Source organism: Heterocephalus glaber, unplaced genomic scaffold (assembly GCF_053883595.1).
Source record: "Heterocephalus glaber isolate CG9 unplaced genomic scaffold, H.glaber_assembly_v1.0 deba00001451, whole genome shotgun sequence".
NCBI lineage: Eukaryota > Metazoa > Chordata > Mammalia > Rodentia > Bathyergidae > Heterocephalus > Heterocephalus glaber.
In genome coordinates this window covers 6689591-6712344 of record NW_028258301.1, presented here as the reverse complement: position 1 = coordinate 6712344, position 22754 = coordinate 6689591, and the positions used below count along the sequence as shown (strand labels likewise).

The 22754-nt window shown below is 36.3% G+C and overlaps 1 protein-coding gene and 1 pseudogene across 11 annotated transcripts in view; one reads left to right on the top strand and one right to left on the bottom strand.

The window, feature by feature from the left end:
- Window positions 1-22754, top strand: part of Mast2 (microtubule associated serine/threonine kinase 2) — a 260674-nt gene that overhangs the window by 92644 nt on the left and 145276 nt on the right. Inside the window, exon 1 of one of the 11 annotated variants that reach the window (XM_087214753.1) lies at window positions 18932-19918. The exons of the other annotated variants lie outside the window; for them this stretch is intronic. Coding sequence (XP_087070879.1) covers window positions 19880-19918 — 39 coding nt within the window. The 5' untranslated portion in view covers window positions 18932-19879. Of the gene's footprint in view, window positions 1-18931; window positions 19919-22754 lie in introns of those variants that run through there. 11 annotated transcript variants of the gene reach the window in all.
- LOC106008510 (myelin protein zero-like protein 2 pseudogene) lies at window positions 523-17740 on the bottom strand (annotated as a pseudogene).

The window sequence follows — 22754 nt, the reverse complement described above, 5'->3', positions numbered from 1 at the left end:
TTGTAAAAGCTCTCTTCTTTCCACAGCTCACTTACAAAGTGTACCTACCAATATAAGGGGGAATAGTTTCAGTCAGTTGAAGTAGTTTTGGTATTTCTTTGCTATGAACCGAATTCTCTGTCCCTTAAGCAAGTTAATTACAATCAATAAACAGAGAAAAAATTTAAATAAGCTCGTCCAGTTTTGAACTTTGTATAATACTGTACAAAATTATCATCATTTAGAGTTGATCTTCTTCACCAGCCCTAAATTTTTAAAGTTACTGTGTACTTTCTCAGAATCCTTCCATTAAACTGCTTACTGATTCCAGTCTGCAAACGAGCATAGATTTTGCTCTGTTGTTAAAGATAATTGAATAGAAGGGCAGGGCAGAAAGCTAAACAGTCACAGCTCATGAAAGACCTACACTGTTAATTATTTTCCCAATAAAGTAAAAAGATGACACATGATACATCCTGAGATGGCATTTGCCAATACAGTAGTGTCTCTGTAACCTTTTGCACTTACTGAATGATTTGGACTTGTGCTATTTTAAATCTTGCATTAACTGACAAAAACAAAAAATCTCATCAAAGGCGTGTCCCATACTTGAGGAGAACCATAAAAATCACACTTAACAGTTTGTCCTTGGAATTTCCTGTTAATTAAAAAATGGCTGAGAGGTTTAGCTCCTCTTTAATGGAAATGTGAGAAGGAAAGAAAACATTAACTTTAGCAGCAAGGGTGATGCTCTCAAGATACTAATGTGTGAAAGGAAATGTCATGACAAATTGGCCTTTATCCCTTTTGTTGCCAGTATATGTTTCTACAAGTCATACCCCATAAGGGAGTGTTGTAAGGGAAAAAATGTAGCTTCTTAGTTTATAAAAGCTAATGTGGATTTGAAAAGTATTTGTACTCTGAAATTAAATAAAAGCTTAACAGTGAGACTGTGTGTGAGTCTGCTGGCATCTGCTCAAGAGCTCTGTGCTGCCTGCAGAGAGATGTTATTTATCTCGGTGGTATGTTCTGCAGAACTTGTCAGAAGACAGGTCACAACTGGAAACACCAAAGAGAAATTTCCATGAACTTCAGGAAATCTTGGAAATCTTCAGCTTCCATCTAGGGATATTAGTCTGTGTCTTCTAAAGAAACAGAGATCGTTTTTTCTTGGTTGAGCCTTTCTTCTTCATGAGGTTTTATCTCCACCACTCTGTGAGCTCTTTCAGCCCATTGCTTTTTCCGGAAATGCTGGAAGAGGACCACCAGGATTACAATGATGACCATCAACCCACAGGCAGAGCCAATGGCCAGTGCTAGGAAGTAGATCTCAGAGAACTGTATAGTTTGCACAACGCTGAGCCGGATCACCCCTATCAGCCCATCCACATCAGGTGGGTTTTTCACCTGACAGGTGTATGTTCCATTGTCATCGAACTGCAGCTTCCACAGGATAATAGAGACGTCGTACTGGTCAAGATTCCCATCCCAGACCACCCGGTCTTTGAACCTCCCACTCATGGGTTTGAAGGGATCCACATGGAAGTAGAATACAAATTGTTCAGGGCCCCCATCTCGAGGACGGAAATTCCAAGTCACTGTTAGTGCATCATGCATGGGGACAAAGTTGGAAAAAGTGCATTTTAGCCGTACGTCTGTCCTATTAACAGCCTCCAGCGCCCCGGAGGTGTAAATTTCCACAGCTGCTATGGGCCAAAGAGCTGTTTTGTGCCTCAACTTTCATCAATTTTAGCTCAGCCATCTGTCAGAGAAGTCTGAAGAGTTGAAAAGGGCTTCCCTGTATGGAAAGAGGCACAGATTAATGAGGTAGTCGTGAGAGGCAGTGGGAGGGGAACAAAGGCTGTACATGTGGTTAGGAAGTAGGCTGGACCCGGTAGGAGCCCGCTCAGAATGCCGTTGCCCTGATCGATCCCCAGATTAGCAGTCTATGAACTCCTAGTGATTCATAAAGTCTCCTAGCTGAGGCCTAGAATAGAGAAGGTGCTATACCATTTTATACAGCAAACTGTGAGAATTCCAATGTCCTTGTCAGATCTTTTCTCCTTTTCCCTTTTCTCCCTCTTTCCCTCCTTCCTTCCCCCCTTCCTTCCTTCCTGAAATATATTATTTTTTGTGGTATAAGGGTCTCACTAAATTGCCAAGAGTGGCCCTAAACTCATGATACTCCTACCTCAGTCTTCCAAGTAATTGGTATTACAGTTTTTTTGTTTTGTTTTGTTTTGTTTTGTTTTGTTTTGTGGCACTGGAAATTGAACCTGGGGCCATTATACTGAGCTACATCCCCATTTTATTTATTTTTTATTTTGAGATAAGGTCTTGCTAAGCTGCCCAGGGTGCATATGAACTTGAAATCCTCCTGCTTTTGCTTCCTAGAATGCTGGCTTATAGGCATGCACCACCACGCCTGGCCAGGTTTATTTTAAATTTAATAATATTTCAGAACTTTATTTTGAGATCACATATTTGATGCATGGTTTTAAAGGAAATAACAGAAATCTAAGATATTTCTTAAAGCCTTTTCCCATCATTCTTTTTAATATTATTTTCATTGACAGATAACCCCTCCCCCATTTGGGGGGGTTTGAGAAAGGGTCTCACTATACAGTTCAGGCTGGCATTGGACTTGCAGCAATTCTTCTGACTCAGCCTCCCAAGTGCTGGGATTACAGGCATGTGCCATCACACCTGGCCAACCTTATCATTTCTTAATTGTTATTTTTGCTTAATTTTGATGTGTGACGACAAAGAAAAGTCTAATTTTACTTATTTCAGTGATTCTAAACTCACCCACTTCTTCTTTCATTATTACCTTTCTGCAGCTGTGCATTTCTGTTGAAAAAAATGGAAATATCTGTATATGTTAGTCAGTTTTATTAAGGAATAATGTACGTAGAATAGAATAGCATTTACTTGATTTTAGAGTTTAATTTGATGAACTTTGGCAGGGATACATAGGAATATCATCACCACCACAAATCATAAATGTAGATATGGAACAATAATCATATAGAATATTTGTTACCCCCAAAGTTCTTTTAGGTTCCTTTGCTATTTGTTCCCTCTTCCTAGCCTTAGCCCTTGGCAACAGCTAATCTGCTGTCACTATAGTTTTGCGTTTTCCAGTTTAACAGAGGTAGAATTCTATAATATATAGTCTTTTGTAAAATCTGATTTCTTTCACTTAACATAATGAGATTCATTCATGTTGTTTTGAGTATCAAGTGATTTGTTCCTTTTCATTGCTGAAAAGTGCCCCATTGGCAAGGGTATATCAGACTTTGTTAATTCATTCCCTAGTTGATGACCATTTGGATCATTTCCGGCTTTTTTGGTGTGGAAAGACTTGCTATGAAAGTTCATGTACTCTGTGTGTGTGTGTGTGTGTGTGTGTGTGTGTATGTTTGCATGTGTATTTAAACATATACTTTTATTTCTCAGGAAAATACCTAGAAATAAAATTGCTGAGATGTATGGTAAGTGTGTGTTTATCTTTATAAGAAATGACTAGATTTCTTTATAAGAAAATTTCCAAAGTGGCTACACCAGTTTTGCTTTTCTATAAGCTGTTGCTTCATATCCTTGTCAGCATTAGGTATTATTATCTTTTTAATTTTAGCTATACTAGTGGGTATGTAAGGGTATCTTATTGTGGTTTTAATTTGCATTTCCCCAATGACTAATGAAGCTGAACATATTTTTATAAGTTTATTTGCCATCTATATGTATTCTGTGATATGTCTGTTAAAATGTTTGGGTTATTGTTTTTTATATATTCTGGTACAAAGTGTTTCTAAATATTTTTCCTGTGACTTATATTTTCATTTTTTTACCCATTTAAAATTTTAATTTAAATTTAAAGTGATGTGGTCTCACTCTGTTGCCCAGACTGGCCCTGAATTCCTGGACTGAAGTGATTCTTCTACTTCAGCTTCTGGGGAAGCTGGTATTATGTGAATGTGCCACTATATCCAGCTTAAAATGCCATGTGGATTCAATCCTACTCCACCCTCTCCGTCTTCCTACCCTCCTTTCTGAAGATTGAACTTAGATCCTTACTTATGTTAAAGTATGCTTTCCACCGCTGAACTATGCCCCAGTTCTATTATCAGGGTTCTATAAAAAAAAAAAAATCTCTATTTGGAAATATATAGAAATCAGTTGTATTTCTCCATACTAACCATGAACAATCAGAAACTGAAATGTAAAATATTCAAAACATGAAATACTTAAATTTCAGAGACCATTGGCAAGAGCAGTACATTAAAAACTAGAAAACATTGCTGGGAGAAATTAAAGAAAACCTAAATGAATGGAGAGATATAACATGTTCATGGATTGGAAGACTCATGTCATGAAGGTATAAGTTCTTCCCATTGATTAGGACCAGGGCAGTCCTATGAACCTAGGTAGCCTTTTTCAGAAAGTGACATGAGTATATCAAATTTATATTGAAATATGAAGAATCTAGATAACCAGAACAATATTAGCCACTTACCTACCTATTTATTTATTTATTTATTTTTGGTACCAGGGAGCGAACTTGGGACCTTGCACTTGCGAGGCAGGCAGCGCAACCACTGAGCTAAATCCCTGGCCCCCTGGTCTAATTGTTTAAATATAAGATCACCAAAAATTGCATATTTTTTTCATTAATTTTATAAGATAATATAAGATAAAAACTAGAAACAATCTTATCCAATTTATTCAATAATTTTTCTGTGTATGGTATATCTTAAAACATTCCATACACAATGCAACGTTATAATCTGAACTGTAGTATCTTGTCTCTTTCTGAATTCTCTTTGGATTATTGTCTTTGAGTTGTCCACTCCTGAGGTGTAAGCAGCCCTGTCTCACAGTGGTGGTAGCACAAGTCCTTACCATCGGCAGAGAAGAACCAGAATACCAAGGCATGCAGTGGGTGAATAAATAGAGTAGGTGAACTGTGGTCCCTGAAAACGATACTGTGAGGAGACCTAGGAAAGAGCCAGCAGGAAGTGAGTAGCTCCTATGTGGGCCCAGAGGCCCATTTGGAGTCTGACTGACTTCCACATACTTTGTGTCACTGGTGTGTGGAGAAGAGGAGGGTTTGATGGGTTTTGGTCATCATTGTCACTGATTCCTTTGCTAGTGGCTGTAGGCCCAGGTTGTGGTACAATAAATACCCAGGAAGCTGCTGTACTCCGTGGCACAAGGTGGAGCAGGTGGTCAGCTGGTTTCTGGTGTTGGACACCATGTGGTGAGGGTGGAGTTGTTGCCTTTTCCTTTATTTCTGTTGGTGGTATAATTGCAACAAAATGTCTACCCACTTGTGAAGATGTCGATGATGTACTGCTGGTTGGTGTTTTGCTATTCCGTATTTTTAAATTATTTGGTCTATTAAACCTAATCTAAATTGTAAATGACTTTTTGAACCCCTTTGTTTTGAAAAAATAACAAACGAGTTCCATATTGTTTCATCCAGAAGATGCATAAATATTTTATAGTAATATTTTTTCCTTTTTGATTATAGAACAGCTTGTTAGATGGTGGTCAACTCTTGTCAATACCACTCATAGAATTATTATAATTATTGACCACTCATTTCTTCTTTTTGTCTTTTCATTTCATAACACAAGAGTTTTCCTCTCTGGTATACTAACATTTCTCCTGTTTTCAGTTTTTTATTTTGCAGATCTTTTGGCATTTCAGTTTCAGTGTCCCAAACATTTCCGTTTTGTATTGTAAAATAATATCACTGAGTTCTGGAGAAGTATAACAGTTATATCTAATGTACTTACAATATGAGTTTTTATAGATTATAACACAAAATTATAGGTTATTTTTCACAAATAAAATGAACATGAATTAGTAAAAGAAAATAACCAGAACTTATTAGATTTCATTGCAAACAAACATCAAAAGAGAATACACCATTCTAAATAAAAAAGTATACAAAAAATAGTGAATATAAAACAAATAAACAGACATACTAGTGTATCTTGTGCAAACAAGAATGGACTGGTTGAAGTTACACCTTCCTGAGTGATACTTGGGATAGTCACTATGTAAACAAATGTACAGCCTGAGTGATGCTCAGGGTAAACTGTTAGGTGGTTAAAAAGACTGCATTTTGTCTCTATAGATTTATTTATCCTGGATATTTCATAAAATTTTATTATACAATATGTGGCTTTTTGTGTTTGGCTTAGCATAATGTATTGAAGTTCATTCCCATTCTAGCATGTATTGGTACTTCATTCCTTTTTTTTTTTTTTAATACCAGGGATCAAACTGGGGTCCTTGCACTTGTGAGGCGGGAACCACTGAGCTAAATCCCCGGCCCCCGTCATTCCTTTTTGTGCTTGAGTAACGTGTGTATTCAACACAAAATTTGTTTATTTGCTTATGGACATTTTGGCCATATCCACCTTTTAAAAAATGTCGATAACCAGTGACAATACAATATATTGGAATCTATGGGACACAATGAAAGCAGTCTTTTGAGGGAAATTCATAGCAGTGAATACTCAACATTAGCAAAACAGCGAGCCCAATTAAATAACCTGATGCTGAACCTCAAGCTTCTAGAAAAAGAAGAGCAGGACAAACCCAAAGCTCATACAAGGGAGGAAATTATAAAGATGAGAACAGAAATCAATGCAATGGAGACTAAGAGAACAATACAAAAAATCAATGAAGCCAAGAGTTGGTTCTTTGAAAGAATAAACAAAATTGACAAACCCTTAGCCAACCTCATCAGAAAAAGGAAAGAAAAGGCCCAAATCCATGCAATTAGGAATGAAAAGGGTGAAATTACAGCGGACCCAGCAGAAAACCAGAGGATCATCAATACCTGCTTCAAGAACCTATATGCCAATAAGATGAAAAATGCAGAAGAAATGGACAGATTCCTAGATACGTATGAATTACCAAAGTTGAAGAAGACCTAAAAATTCTAAACAACCCAATATCAATCAATGAAATTGAATATGTAATTAAAAATTACCAACTAAGAAAAGCCCAGGTCCTGATGGCTTCACTGCCGAATTGTATAAGACATTTAGAGAGGAACTACTGCCACTACTGTTTAAACTCTCCAATGAAATTGAAAGGAAAGCAATACTCCCAAATTCATTCCTGGAAGCAAGCATCACCTTGATCCCCAAAGCAGAGAAAAACCCAACTGAAAAAGAGAACTATAGGCCAATCTCACTAATGAACATAGATGCAAAAATCCCTAATAAGATACTGGCAAACAGAATGCAGAAGATCATCAAGAAGATCATACACCATGACCAAGTGGGATTCATCCCAGGGATGCAGGGATAGTTTAACATATGCAAATCAATAAATGTAATATACTATATTAATAGAGCCAAGGACAAAAACCATATGATCATCTCAATAGATGCAGAAAAAGCACTCAACAAAATACAACATGCATTTATGATAAAAACCCTACAAAAAATTGGAATAGATGGTCTCTATCTCAATCTGATAAAAGCCATCTATGAAAAACCAACAGCCAATATCATACTAAATGGTCAAAAACTGAAATCCTTCACACTAAAATCAGGAACAAGACAAGGATGTCCACTATCACCACTCCTGTTCAATATAGTTTTGGAAGCATTAGCCATGGCAGTTAGACAAGAGAAAGAAATAAAAGGAATAAAGATAGGAAACGAAAAAGTCAAATTATCGTTTTTTGCAAATGACATGATACTCTATATAGAAGACCTCAAGAACACCACCAAAAGTCTTCTAGACTTAATAACCAAATTCAGTAAAGTAGCTGGATACAAGGTCATCACACAAAAATCTATAGCTTTTCTGTACATGAATAACAGACTCACTGAGAGAGACATAGGGCAAACAATTTCTTTCACAATAGCATCCAAAAACCTGAAATACCTAGGAATCAACCTAACAAAAGAAATCAAAGAGCTCTTCTCTGAAAAGAGAGATTGAAGATGATATCAGAAAATGGAAAGGCATCTCTTGCTCCTGGGTAGGAAGGATCAACATAGTGAAAATGGCCATACTTCCAAAACTGCTATATAGATTCAATGCAATCCCAACTGAAGTCCCAGCAGCATACTTCACAGACCTGGAAAAAACAATCCAATAATTCATTTGGACAAAGAAGAGACCCAAAATAGCAAAAGCAATTCTAGGTAACAGAGACATGGCAGGGGGTGTTACAACCCCCAACTTGAAACTATACTACAAAGCTACTGTGATAAAAACAGCATGGTACTGGCAAAGAAACAGGCCTGAGGACCAGTGGAACAGATTAGAAGATGCAGAAACAACTCCAGACACACTCAGACACCTCATCTTCCGCACAGGAGCCAAACACCCTCACTAGAGGAAAGATAGCCTCTTTAATGAATGGTGCTGGAAAAATTGGGTTTCAGCTTGCCAAAGATTAAAACTAGACCTATATCTCTCACCATGCACTAAACTAAAATCTAAATGGATTAAAGATCTAAATATTAAAACAGAAATGCTGAACCGGCTGGAACAGAGGTTAGGTAGAACTCTTTTTTTATTCTTTTATTTTTTGGTACTGGGGATGAAACTCGGGTCTTTGCTCTTGTGAGGCAGGTGGCAGAACCACTGAGCTAAATCCTCTGCCCCTCAGTAGAACTCTTGAAGACATTGGTGTAGGAAAAGATTTTATGAAGAAAACCTTAGTTGCCTGTGAACTAGCACAAACAATCAGCAAGTAGGATCCCTTCTTACTAAAAAGCTTCTGCACAGCAAGAGAAACCATCAACAGAGTAAAGAGACAACCCAAATGTGGGAAAAAAATTTCACCTGCTGTTCTTCTGACAAAAGTCTACTATCTCAAATCTATAAAGAACTTAAAAAAATCAGACCTCCCAAATTTAAAGACCCAGTCCAAAAATGGGCATCTGAAATGAACAGACATTTCTCAGACAAAGAAGTAGAAGTAGCAAATAAGCATATGAAAAAATGTTCAGCATCACTGGTCATTAGAGAGATGCAAATGAAAACAATGGTGAAATTCCACCTCATCCCAGAAAGAATGGGCTACTCTCATGAAATCAACCAATAACAAACGCTGGCAGGGCTGTGGGGAAAGAGGAACACTGCTCCACTGCTGATGGGTATGTAGACTGGTGCAACCACTGTAGAAAATCAGATACCTTAAAGAACTAGGATTGGAAGTCCCATTTGACCCAGCTATTCCCCTGCTGGGAATCTTCCCCAAAGAATTAAAAGAATCATACCACAGTAATATATGTGCACCTATGTTCCTAGAAGCACAGTTTGTAATAGCTAAAACTTGGAAATAGCCCAAATGCCCATCAACTGGAGCCTGGATAAAGAAAATGTGGTTTTTAAATAAAATGGAGTACTACTCATCCATAAAAAGTGAGAAATTAGAGACATTTATAGCTAAATGGGTGCACACTGAGATGATACTCTTAAGTGAAATATATAGGACATACATGTGTAAATACCGAGTAGTTTCTCTAGTGTGAGAAACTGAAAGTGTAAATAAGGACTGAAAGGTATAATAGATAATGTGAAATAGGAAAAGGGGCAAAGGGGAAGGGGAAGTGGAAGGGATAGGGGAAAGGAAAGGGAATGGAATGTGAGAAAATGAGAAAATGGAAAAGTCTTTGTAAATAGAGAGGGATGGGAGGGGTTGAAGAGAGGGCAGTGGAAGAGGAAAAAAATAAGACCCAAGAGAGATTATGTAAAGATGCAAATTTCCAATGATGAATGTCATTATATTGTATACCTAAAATGTACTAATAAAATAAAATTTTTTAAAAAGTCAGTAGCTCTGCTATGAGCATATATATAGATACATTTCTGTACTAGTTTTAAGTTCTCTTGGGTATATATGTAGAGGGAGAATTGCAGTGTCATATGGAGATCTAACTTTTTGAGGAATTACTAAACATTTTCATAGTGGCTTAGCAATTTGTAATCTCACTAGCAATGTATGAGTGTTCTAATTTCTCTAAATCTTTATCAAAATTCACTATATTTAATTTGTATATGACATGAGATAAACAGTTCAATTCAGTCTTTCACATTTAAATATACATGTGTTAGGTACCTTCATAAGAGTTAGAAGAAGTCCGAGGAAAGAGGAGAAGTTTAAGGGCTATATCTGGAAAGTGTGGATTGTTACCATACAAGAGAGTACAGAGAAAGAAAAGGGATGTAAGAGAGCATGAAAAACTTATGTGTGAAAGGGCGCAAATAGTATCAAATAGTGAAGTATCTTAACTTACTAAGAAATATCGAGGGCCGGGGATTTAGCTCAGTGGTTCCAACGCCTACCTGGCAAGCGCAAGGTCCCGAGTTTGATCCCCGGTACCAAAAAAAAAAAAAAAAAGAAATACAGAAATTTAGATAAAGTACATGTGTTGCCTATCAACGCATTGTCTTTTCCACTCTGGATTCTGTTTTTGTTAAGAGGAATATGTTTATAATGCCACCTAGTGCCTTTTCCAAGAATGAATTGGGTTTTTTTGTTTTTTGTTTTGTTTTTGGTACCTGGGACCGAACTTGGGACCTTGCGCTTGTGAGGCAGGTGCTTGAATTGGGTTTTATAAGAGATTTTAAAACAAAAGTTGGGAGATTTCATTTTTCAAGTAGCAAAAGAACCCAACTTTAATTTTGTTTTTTTTTGATACCGGGGATTGAATTCAGGACCTTGTGCTTCTGAGGCTGGTGCCATGCCACTGAGCTAAATCCCCAGCTCTCAACTTTAATATTTTTGTCTCAACAAACTTGGAGCTAAAATTCAGTTTGGATTGTTGAACATTTTTATCATTTCTTTTGAGTTGATTTGTAAAGAATTTAAAGCGTATTCCCTTGAAAAAGAGGCCTCTCTTTTTTCTAAGGACATTTAAAATTTTAAAAATTGAAAGATAAATTGGCTAGCTTATTAATGTCTTAGTCCATTTTGTGCTGTAGCAGAATACCTGGGACTGGGTAAATACAAAGAAATTCATTTCTCACAGTTCTGGAGGCTGGGAAGTCCCAGATCAAGGGAGTAGAATATGGTGAGGGCTTATTTGTTGTGTCCTTAATGGCAGAAGGCAGAAGGGTAAGAATTACATAACTATTTACTGTTAACTCCTTTCCTCTGAGATAGCTAGATGCAACCTGCTTGAACTGACCTTGCTTACCCATACACCCAGCATGTGCTAGGCAGATATGTGGCAGTTGCCACTTGTCAGTTGCAGTGTGACCTACTGGAACTTGGTACCTGGTTGGTTTTTTTGTTTTTTGGTACCAGGGATCGAACTCGGGACCTTGCGCTCGTGAGGCAGGCGGTTGAACCACTGAGCTAAATCCCCGGCCCAGTGCCTGCTTGCTTTAAATCTATCGACTAAAACTCTTCCAGGGAAATATGTTTGAATAACTGCCTGGATCCTAATAATGATGTTGGTTCCTAGATCTCCTCATCCCCATATCCACATACTTCCTGGTGTGCCTTGTAACTTCTAGGACCTGTAAGTAATGCAGTCTTTATTTCCATCTTATATGTACTAATTATTGAAGATAGAAGATTGAAGATATAAGATGAAGATCTCCATTTTGAAGATCTTAAAAAACATAGCTATTGAGATTACAGAAAGATATCTTACTGAATTTGTTGAGATAGAGTTCAGGGGGAAATATTTCTGCAAAATTTTCACAAAGTATCATTTGTCAAAGAAAATAGTATCATTAAATCACTAAAAGTTATGGCTACAGGTTTTGTTTGTAATCTTGTACAGAAAATATCAGTACTTTTTAAATTAGACTATTATCATCATGTTTTAGCTATGCATAGGTGTATTCAATAATATTGAGCAAAGACTGAAAAAGCATTTCCATTGGGACATTTTGACATTTAAGCAGGTACTTGAATTAAAGTAGAGAATTAATATTTACTAGATCCTACTTATTAGATCCTGTGTCTAGGTCTTTAACTTGCATTCTCTTTTATTTTCTCATCAACATTGAGCATATTTTCATTCCCCATTTTTGCAATGTGTCTTAACTGTAGAATGTCTAGGGAACAAAACTGGTTTCTGCTTATGCTGTGTGATATCCTTAAAAGTGAGGAATGTTAAATAGTAGTGTGCAGAAAACAGTTAACAGCAGATTGATACTGCTGTCTTTAGCAGCCTTCTGTTCAAGGTTGGCTTTTGGTGATGTTTGGGAACTTGAATAGTAAACATATCCCTACACTGACAAAAATTTATTTGAATGGTAAACGTGACTCACTGTGCTTAGACTGTACAAACAATGTAGTTTATGCTAAACATTTGCTTTCCTAGTCGGAGTCCAGAATTTTAATATGTAGGAAGCAGAGGATGCCATGTGACCAGCTCCAATAAAAACTTTGAGCACTGAGTCTCTGATGACCTTTCCTAGTAGACAATATATATTTTATCCTTTTTTTGGTAGACAATACTTTACATGGGTTTTCACAATTTGTTGTTGGAGAAATTAACTGTGCCTTGTGTGACTTATGTAGGCGAAGACTCTTGCAAGGTTGTACTTGGTTTTCTCCAGAAAATCTTATTTGCTGATTTTGATTTGCATTTTTTTACTATAATTAGTTTTCCTCATGAGAGGTACTATATATGGAGTTCTGTAAAGTACCTTGGAGAATCACTGAACCTGGGGATAATCTTGAAAACTCCCAAAACATAAAGAAATGCAGGGTTTGTGGAAATTGTCAGGAGTTATCTTCCTAGGTTTACATTAATGGTGGCGCATGCCTATAATCCCAGCACTCTAGGTGGGTAAGGTAGGAGAATTGCAAGTCCAATCTGCGCAGTTTGGTGAGACCATGTTTTAGAAGAAAAAAAAAAAAAAAGCTCTGAATGTAGTTTAGAGCAAATGCTCTGGATTCAATACCTAGTACCATGAAAAATAAAATAACCCTTAATCCATCCCATGCTGAGTATTGAACCCAGGACCTTGTTTATGCTAGGCAAGTACTCTACCACTGAGCCACATTCTCAGCCAGAGACTTTTTAAGAGATGTAGTGTTATCAGTTTCTAAACTTTATTCCATATAGGAATCACCTGGAAATCTTTAAAAATACTGATGCCCAACCCCCCACCCCATTCCAAATATTTGAATTTAATCAGGATGGGTTGGGACCTGGAGATCACTTTTATGCCTTTTTTTTTTTTTTTGGTACCGAGGATTGAACTCGGATCCTTGTGCTTGCGAGGCAGGCGGTGGAACCACTGAGCTAAATCCCCATCCCATTGGAGATCACTTTTAAAAAGCTTCCCAGGTTATCCTGGCACGGTGGGGCACACCTGTAATCCCAGCACTCAGGAGCCTGAGTCAGGAGGATAACTCGGACTTGAGGCCAGCCTGGCTACATAGTGAATTTAAGATCAGCCTGAACTACACAGAGTGATACCTTGTCTCAAAAAACCAAAAAAAAAAGAAAAGTTTATTCTTTTTTTTGGTATAGGGTCTCAAACTTGGGAGCTTGCGCTTGCGAGGCAGGCAGTGGAACCACTGAGCTAAATCCCAGCCTGGAAAAAAGTTGATTCTTGCTGTGCTATAAGTTTGGAAACCACTGGGATGTGGGAAGCTGAAGGTTTCAGGAACTTTAAAAACGTCTTATCTTTTCCTTTCCTAGCAGTAGTACAAACATGCTGTTATAGATATCCATGTTCACATAACCTTTCATACTGATACTTCTAAGATAAGTGCTCTAAAATTAGTTTGCTGGACCAAAGGCTATATTAGTATTTTATTTTAGTAGTTACTGTTGTTTTTGATGGTTGACCTTCCACCAGCAATATCTGAAAACATGTTTTCTTGCATCTCTACATTGCAAGATACAAAAATTGTTATAATTTTTGCCAAACTGTTATTTTAAAAAATTCTGTTTCATAGGCCATCTACTTATTCATTCAGTCATCCAGTGTGACAATCTTTTTTTAATGGTAGAGTATTTAATGTATTCACTTATATTGTAATTACTGATTTGTATCTGCTGTCTTAGGTGCTCTCTGTCTTGCCTTTTCCATTTCTTTTGTGTTGATTGGTTATTATTTTCTCTTTTTATCCAACCCCAACTGGTTTAGAAATTACACACTTTTTTTTCTTTTAATAAAATTAACCTACTAACTGCAACATGCACATTGATGATTATTTTTTAATTTCTTCTATTGCATTAGAGTTCCTTTGGGGCAAAGATTATTTTATATATTGGTATCTTCAGTATGCTCGATAATGTTGGGATTATATTGGTTTCAAATCACTGCACCAGATATAAAGCTATCCTTTAATAATGTGTACTAGGTATTGACTATATTAAATCACTATAGTTTTTCTAAGAAAGGCTAAGGGTGTGTCAAATATTTATATCTTGTCTGAGATGGTACTTTCTAAATTGGGGTTTAAGATGAATGAATATGCATGAATGAAAACATGGAAAGCTAACTTCTAGTGCATGATAATAGAGCATTACATGCTCTTATTTGAACCTTAGATGGAGATGTATTTTATCATCATCATCATCGAGACAGGATCTCACTATGCAGATCAGGCTGGCCTTGAACTTGCAGCAGTCTCCCTGCCTCAGCGTCATGAGTGCTGGGATTATAAGCATGTGCCACTACACCTGGAGGGAGACGTATTTTAGAATTCAGAATTCTTTCAGACTTTAGAGATAATATGCTAGCTGAAGAACCCTCCTCCTGGTCTGTATGCCTAGAAATGCTGGGAAAATATATTTAAAATAAGTCAAACAGAAACCTCTGAATCAGTAAAAAATAAAAAAAGGAAACTCTACTTATGAAAGTCAAAGGGGGATTTGAATGCCAGAATAATGATTTTTTTAAAGCTCATCATGTATTTGGACCTGGATATAAGCCTTATTGTTTTGAGTTGAACAAAAAGAACATTTGGCGTTTTAATTTGAAATATGTTTTAATAATGTTATCGTATAATTGGCATACAATAACTTACATGTTGAAAATGTTCAATTTAATAAGTTATGGCATGTGTACATCTGCAAAACCATTACTACAACCAATATTATAGATACATCTATCACTTTGAAAAGCTTCTTTGTGCCCATATGTAATCTTTCCCTCCTTAACACCTCTCTCCCTCCTACCTCCATACCCAGACAATCCCTGATTTGCTTTATCTCACAATACATTAATTTGACAGTTTTAGGCTTTTACTTAAATGGAATCATGTAGTATGTACTCTTTTTGGTGAGGCTTCTTTCATTTAGTATAATTATTTTGAGATTCATTCAGGTTGTTGCATGTATCAATAATTGATTCCTTTTTAGTACTGAGAAGTATTCCACTGTATGGCTAAAGCATCTTTTATTTCCTTGATCTGATGATGAGTGTTTGGCTTGTTTCCATTTCTTTTTTAATTAGTGCATATTGGTTATGCTGAGTAATGGGTTTTGCTTTGGCAGATTTGTACATGCACTTAACACACTTTTTTTTTTTTTGGAGACAGGGTCTTGCTGTGTAGTTCAGGCTGACCTCAACTCACAGTGATCCTCCTGCTTCAGCCTCCCAAGTGCTGGAATTACAGGAGTGTGCCACCACACCCAGCTACATAACATACTTTAGTCATCCCTCCCCCATCACCATCCTTGTTCCACCCCTCCCCCTTAGTTTCATGTGCTTTTGAGGAGATTTTAATGTGTATAATGTATTTTAATCACATTTATGCCTCTTATTACCCACCCTTACGTCCCTTTCCCCTTTTCCATTTCTTGACTATTAAAAGTAATGCTGTGAACATGCTTCTTCTTGATGAACATACAATTTTCTCTCCCTTGGATAAATATTTAGGAGTGGAATGGTGGGATCATACAGTAGGTATATGTTAAAATTTTAAGTAACTGCCAAAGTGGCATACAATTCTACATTGCTACCAGCATTGTATAAGGGTTTCAGTTTTTCTACATACAGTACTTTCCAATAGTGCCAATGATCAATTTTTAAAATATTAGGCATTCTAATAGGAACTACATTCCTATTAATCTCATTGTGGTCTTGAAACCTGGTATTGTGATCTCTCCAGCTTTACTTTTTTGCTCAGTAGTGCTTTGGCTACTCTGGGTCTTTTCTGACTCTGTATGATTTTAGGGTTTTTAAAAAAGTTCTGTAAAGAATATTGTTTATTTATGTATTTTTTGGTTGGTTTTTTTTTTTTTTTTTTTTTTTTTTTTCGTACCCGGGATCGAACTCAGGCCCTTGCGCTTGCGCAGCAGGCGGTGAAACCACTGAGATAAATCCCCGGCCTTTTTTTTGGTTTTTTGAGACAGAGTCTCACTATGTAGTTCAGGCTTACCTTGAACTCACTATGCAGCCCAGGCTGGCCTCAGACTCATGGCGATCCACCTGCCTCAGCCTCCCAAGTACAGGTATGCACCACCATGCCTGGCTGTTTTGTTATTTTAATAAGAATCACATTAAAGCTATAGATTGCTTCTAGTAATATGGCCATTTTCACAATATTAATTCTGCAAATCCAAGAATAAGATACATATTTTCTAATGTTCTCTTCAATTTCTTTTGTCAGTGTTCTGAAATTTTCTCTGTAGAAGTCTTTCACCTCCTAGGTTAGGTTGAGTCCTAAGTATTTAATTTTTCTTGAAGCTATTATGAATGGAGTTGTTTTCCCGATTTCTCATTATTGGTGTACAAGAATGCTAATTTTTATATGTTGATTTTGTATCCAGAACAGTGCTTTTTGAAGAATAAAGAAATTCTTAATTTAGAAATAAAATTTACCAATTTTGATGCATCAAAAAAAACTCTAAGCAAGATTTTGGTTTTTTTTCTAATATTGCTATAGTTTTAGGTTTTATATTTAGGTATGTGCCCTATTTTGAGGGTTTTTTTTTTGTACCGGGGATCGAACTTGTGTCCTTGCACTTGGGCAGCAGTCAGTGAAACCACTGAGCTAAATCCCCAGCCCTTCTACTAGATTCTTTTATGTAAATTAACATGTCATTTATGAATAAATATTATTTTTAGTTTTCCTTTCCAGTTTAGATGCAAATGACATTTCTTTTTTGGTTTTTTTGCAGTGGCTAGAAACTCCAGTGGATTGTTGGATAAAAGTGAAGAGAAAAGGCATTCTTGCATTTTTCTTGATCTTAGGGAGAAAACATTTAGTCTTTTGTAGTTTCATCTCACTTCTTTTGTTCCATTTGACCTCTTTTAATTTTTCAGCCCCACTTGAAATGAATTACCTGAGCCAAGGGACTGAGATTGCTCCTGGCAAACAGAATTAATGGATTATTTTTCAAAAAGGGCACACAACTCCAAACAAAAAAGATTCTCTCAGACATACGGTGATCTCAAGAATAAGATAAATTTTTACAAGGTAGATGTTATATTTCTGCTTAATCTCAAAGGATTTGAGGTGGGGAAGGATAGGATGTGGACAGGAAACAATGCATTGTTCTTTCTGATTAGAAGGCTAAGTTAACAGTAATGTAGTAGAATGAAGTCTGTTGTTTCCATGTTATGGGGTGCCTTGAATTTCAGGGGGAGAAATTTTTTAACTTAATTTTTTAGGTAGTAAGGACTGGTTGAAGATTTTTAAGCTGAAAAGGGGGCCTGTTTTGGCCAAGGGGTGATAATCCTGTAACATTAATTTCAGTTAATTTTCAGATGGTACTTCCTCTGGAAGCTTTTGTTCATCTTTCCCATCATAATGAATTGAGTCCTCTTCCATACTTTTATAGCCCATTGTCACACCTCTGATATAGAACTTATCACATTGCATGATCATTACTTGTTTGTATTTGGCTTTCTCAAGTAGAATAATTCGTTTATGAGTAATGTTGATCCTGATAATCTTTCCCCATCCCTATCTTAGGTGTTGGCATAATAATGGATTTCTTAATTAGTAAATGAATAGTTTAAATTTTGAATCTCTGATTTGAATAGCTTATAATACACCATTTGAAATATTTCTACTCATTATAGGGTTGAATGAATTAGAGGCTACTTCTGCTTTCTCTCTGCAGACATATGTTTTAGTTAATACAATTATTTTGACGAGAAGGTATGGTTTTAGAAACCTGTGACTTTGCAGACAGTAGTATACTATTATAGTTTACACTGTGAAAATCAGCTGTCTGTTCAGGTCTTGTGTTTGTTTTCCCCATAGACATAATCTAGCCTTTGGTTGTTTAAAGCAGCAGATGGAAGGAGTCCATGGAAATGGGGATTTATTAGCTCTCACAGTGAAAGACCACACTGGTTGTGCTAAGGATTAGAACATTTCTGTTGAATAAAAAGGTGATGGATCTTGTTTTTTTATGCTGTTTTCAGCAGTGTAGCTAGCTAGCTCTTGTGACTAATCAGTTGTACGAAGACAAGAAAAAGCTCTTGTAAATAGAGAGCTTCCTTCGAGCCCTGAGACTGTTGGTTGCTGTTGTCATAATTATAGGAGGGGCAGTTTTTCTTCTTGTTGGATGCAGACTGATTCTGTCCTATAGTTATTACATATACTCCTTTGAGAATATGACAGGCTGATTTAGAGTACTGTATACTGTACATCAGATTAGGAAGTTTGGATTAATATTTCCTGGAATCTTTTGTAGAGTGAATTTTTGCAGCATGTCCTATAGTTGAAGAATAATGGTTATGAATTATAAAATAATGTTTAGTCTTCTTCCTAAAAATACAGTGCTGCCTTTCCTAACAATTTTTCTTGTGCGTTGTTAGAAAAATCCCCAGCTTGACTCACCTTGCCTGTTATTTATTAGGATTCTGACAAATATTATTAAGTTGAAAAGTTTAAACATTGCTTATGGATGTTTAAGTGACAGAATCATATCATGAGTGCTAACCTTTCCATCTTAAAACGTAAACATGTATATGTTTTGAGCCATGAATTAGAGACAAACATCTTTAAACTTGGCTGAAATCCTACTTTGAAAATCACAGCCAGTGACCAATGAAACAGTTTTGAGATGATTAAAGCTTAGGTGAAAGGAAGCTTTTTCATGCTGTGCCCTTTTAGAAGTCTGGTGGAATGGAGAACGTTTCCTCTGACAGCACTGTCAGCAATGAATAGATGAATGAATTTGTCTCTGCTCAGGGCTTACAACATATGTACTAGCCCCCTCCAAGGACATAAAAGAGCAGCAAAACCTACATTAGCAATGATTCAAGCTCCTGAAGAGAGAGACTTTCAAGACTGTCCAAGAATTGAAAACCAGCGTATATTGTATAGTGATAAAGAAACAAAAGAGCTTGTGACAGTATCGAAGAGTCTGACATTTGCTTTGTCTATACAAGAGATGAAAAGAATTTTGCCGACTTAATCAAAATAACTGGTTTTATAGCAGTTTGAGCCTAAAAGCAGACATCAGAATAATATGTTTTTCTTTGTATTTCTGAAGAATTGTTATCTCTTTAAAAATGTATGTGGAGTGGTTTTGTTTTGGGGAAGAAAGACGTGACATGGATTTTATGAGCTTAGTAACTGCAGGTGGAGACTCTTGTTTTGTTTGCTAAACCTTTTTAATAAGCAGTGAAGTCAGGATATCAAAGATTGTCATTTTTATTTTTCTGGGATCTTTGTTGTTTTCTTGCTATTTCAAATAATTTCAGCCAAAGTAGAGTAAGTATGGAAGAAAAACAAATATAGTAAATTTCTCGTTTTGGCAGTCATTTCTGTGAGATCCTTCTGTATCTCCTATGAAGAAAAACGTGGCTCTAGTGTGAGGTGTAGTAATTTTGTACTGACACTGGCCTGATTTAGTGGGGCTGTGGGTTAGCAGGTACAGCTTGTTGTGCTGAAGACTGTATCTTTATCCAGCAGTAAGTAGGCACTAGTAGTTGACTGAGGAGTGGCTTTTTTTGTCTGTTATCTGTGATGGACGATTCCAGTATTCTGCGAAGGAGAGGGTTACAGGTAAGTAAAAGAAAACCTTCTTACTGATCTCCTTCCTTTCAGTGTTTTTTTGAAAAATGTACTAAACAGATTGTTCAATTTTATTAATTTAAGGCCTGAATCAGGCCACTAAGTTCTTCTTTATTCTATTGTATGTAATTATAATCAGAGAATTTCTTTAAGATCTTCCTCCTTTGATAGAAAAGTGTTGCTTGGGCTTACACTACATTAAGCAAGTGGATTAAATCAGACATATATAAAATGCAAAACTAGTTTTCGGTATGATACATTACTGCTGATAGATTATTCATAGTAAACATATTTTGTTCCTGGCAACCATGCCTGTGCCTACCCCCTTCTTAAATCTCTCTCTTTCTTGGCATTTCTTTGGTTCTACATATAGTTTTAAGATCTTTTCTGAATTATCACTGCATATATACAGTCCATCCCTTGATCTATCCATCCACTATCCTTAAGTCTTAGGTAATTTGGCACATGAATGGATAAGTACGGTCAACAATGAAGAGAAATAAACTGATAGACAACTCAGCTGAGTTTTAATGAATACCCTAAGCACTAAAAGAACACATGAAAAATTCCTTTAAATTTGATGATTACATTTTTTTCATGCTTTGTAACTTAGATGATCCTTGTTTAGCTTTATTTGTAGAGAATAGCCAGCTTCTATGAAGTCCATCACTGAATGTTTTTGAGAATTGACCTAACGAAGGTTCCAGGATAAAGCACAAAGCTCATCCACAAACCTGTGATGGTCTAGTCAGGAAATGTAGCTACTTCTCTTGTTTTTCTTGCCCCTTTGTTTATTTGACATTTGTAAAGTCCTGTTTTTTGTTGTTGTTTATTTTTTATTTTTATTTTTTTTGCCAAAGCTTGGTGTCTTTAATTACCATAAATTAACATTGTTTGGTTTCTTTAAAGTGCTCAGAAAGAAAATGTGTAGGATAGATAAATTTAAACAAAATATGAACTGTAACAAATTGTGTTGTTTGTAGTTAATATTATGATCTATACTTATTAAGGGTATTATGAACATTCAAAGCCCTTGGGAAATACCCACTGAATCTTTAGCAGTTGTCCAGTGCAACCTGTATTTTAAAAGTCAACAATAGACTTCAATGTCTTATATTAGTTTCTTCTGTTACTACAAGTGGTTTGATGAGATTTGTCACTTGATTTTTAAAGGAAAATTTGAGAAATATTTATAAAGTATTCAGAAGACTTTTCAAAATACCCATGTACAAATGTTCAAATACCTGCTAATTAAAAATAGCTGATTTTCTAAGCACATTTAATTACATTGCTTGTTTACAGCTTTATTTTTATTTAGTTGCTAGGATTCAGAAATGGAATCTTATTTGTCAGATAGGGAACATTTTCAGTTATTGTATCTTTTTTGTGTTGAATTAGTCATTTTTCCTCGGTGACCTAGTCTGTCTGCAGCATCTGCTAGCCTATTTACTGATGTCTTTCCTTGTGAATTTATTACTTCTAATGAAAGTACCAAAGTGATAAACTGCGAGATTACATAGCAATGGAGGGTGGTTTTCTGGTAGCTATACTTAAGTTTTTGCTAGGTAGCCCAGGCTACCCTCAAACTTACTGTGTAGCTGAAGCAGGTCTTGAACTTGAAATCCTCCTGCCTCAGCCTGCCAAGTGCTGGGATTTACAGCATGCCTGGCTTTTTTTTTTTTCTTTAATTACTTTTAAGTTCATTTTCCAGAAGATTGCATTGGGACATTTTAAAATAGAAGTAATGATTGAAGAGTAGCAATGAAGGGCCGGGGATTTAGCTCAGTGGTTCCAGCGCCTGCCTGCCTTGCGAGCGCAAGGACCCAAGTTCGATCCCCAGTACCAAAAAAAAAAAAGAGTAGCAGTGAGGTTGTTTTTAAATAGTTAAATTATAAGATTTTAAAAGTAAGTTTTAAACTTATATACACAAACATACAAAAGCTAATGTGTGCCTAGTTATAACAGATGATCTACTAGGTAACCTCAGATTAGAAGCTGAAAATCCAAACCGATGTTTGGACTTCACTGCTTTTCGGTGACATGACTTATGCTTCCTAAAAATTTTCTAGAAAATCACCCAAGTGTACAATCTGCTGTGGTCTTGCAACTTTCTTTACCAGGTATCTTGGGAGGTGGCAGTATAGTAAATAGTGAGTTTATGAATTCCCTTAGGTCCAGGACCTTATATGTTTTGTTTGCCATTCTATCTCCACTGGCTATATAGCAGGGTTAAGTAGAAAGCTGTATTTGTTGAATGCATGAATAAAAACAATACCAAACAGGGCCAGAGATTTAGCTCAGTGTTTCTGCCGCCTGCCTTGAAAGCGCAAGGTCCTGAGTTCAATCCCTGGTACCAAAAAACCAAAAACCAAAAAAAACAAACTTAAGGGATATCTGTTCTCGCTGTATTTTTTAAATACAGTTTAAACAGTTCTGGATAATGTAGTAAAAAAAAGGATGGATAAATATTGGGCTAAAATAAATATTTATAGATGACATTGAGATAAACTATTTAACTAGAAAAGCCAAAGAATCAGCTTAAAAACTATTAGAATAGGGGCTGGGGATTTAGCTCAGTGGTTCTGGTGCCTGCCTTGCAAGCACAAGGTCCTGAGTTCGATCCCTGGTACCAAAAAAAAAAAACTATTAGAATAAAAAAATATAGAAAAATTGCCAGCTTCAAGATTCAAAAACTAATAGTTGTCAGGTAAAAGGCCAAAGACCAAGACCAGACCAGGCCACAACAAGCCTTTATTAGGGGAATAGATCTACCGGGCTGTCTCTGACCAAAGGAGAGACAAAAGCAATATGGCCGGGGCAGGGAGAG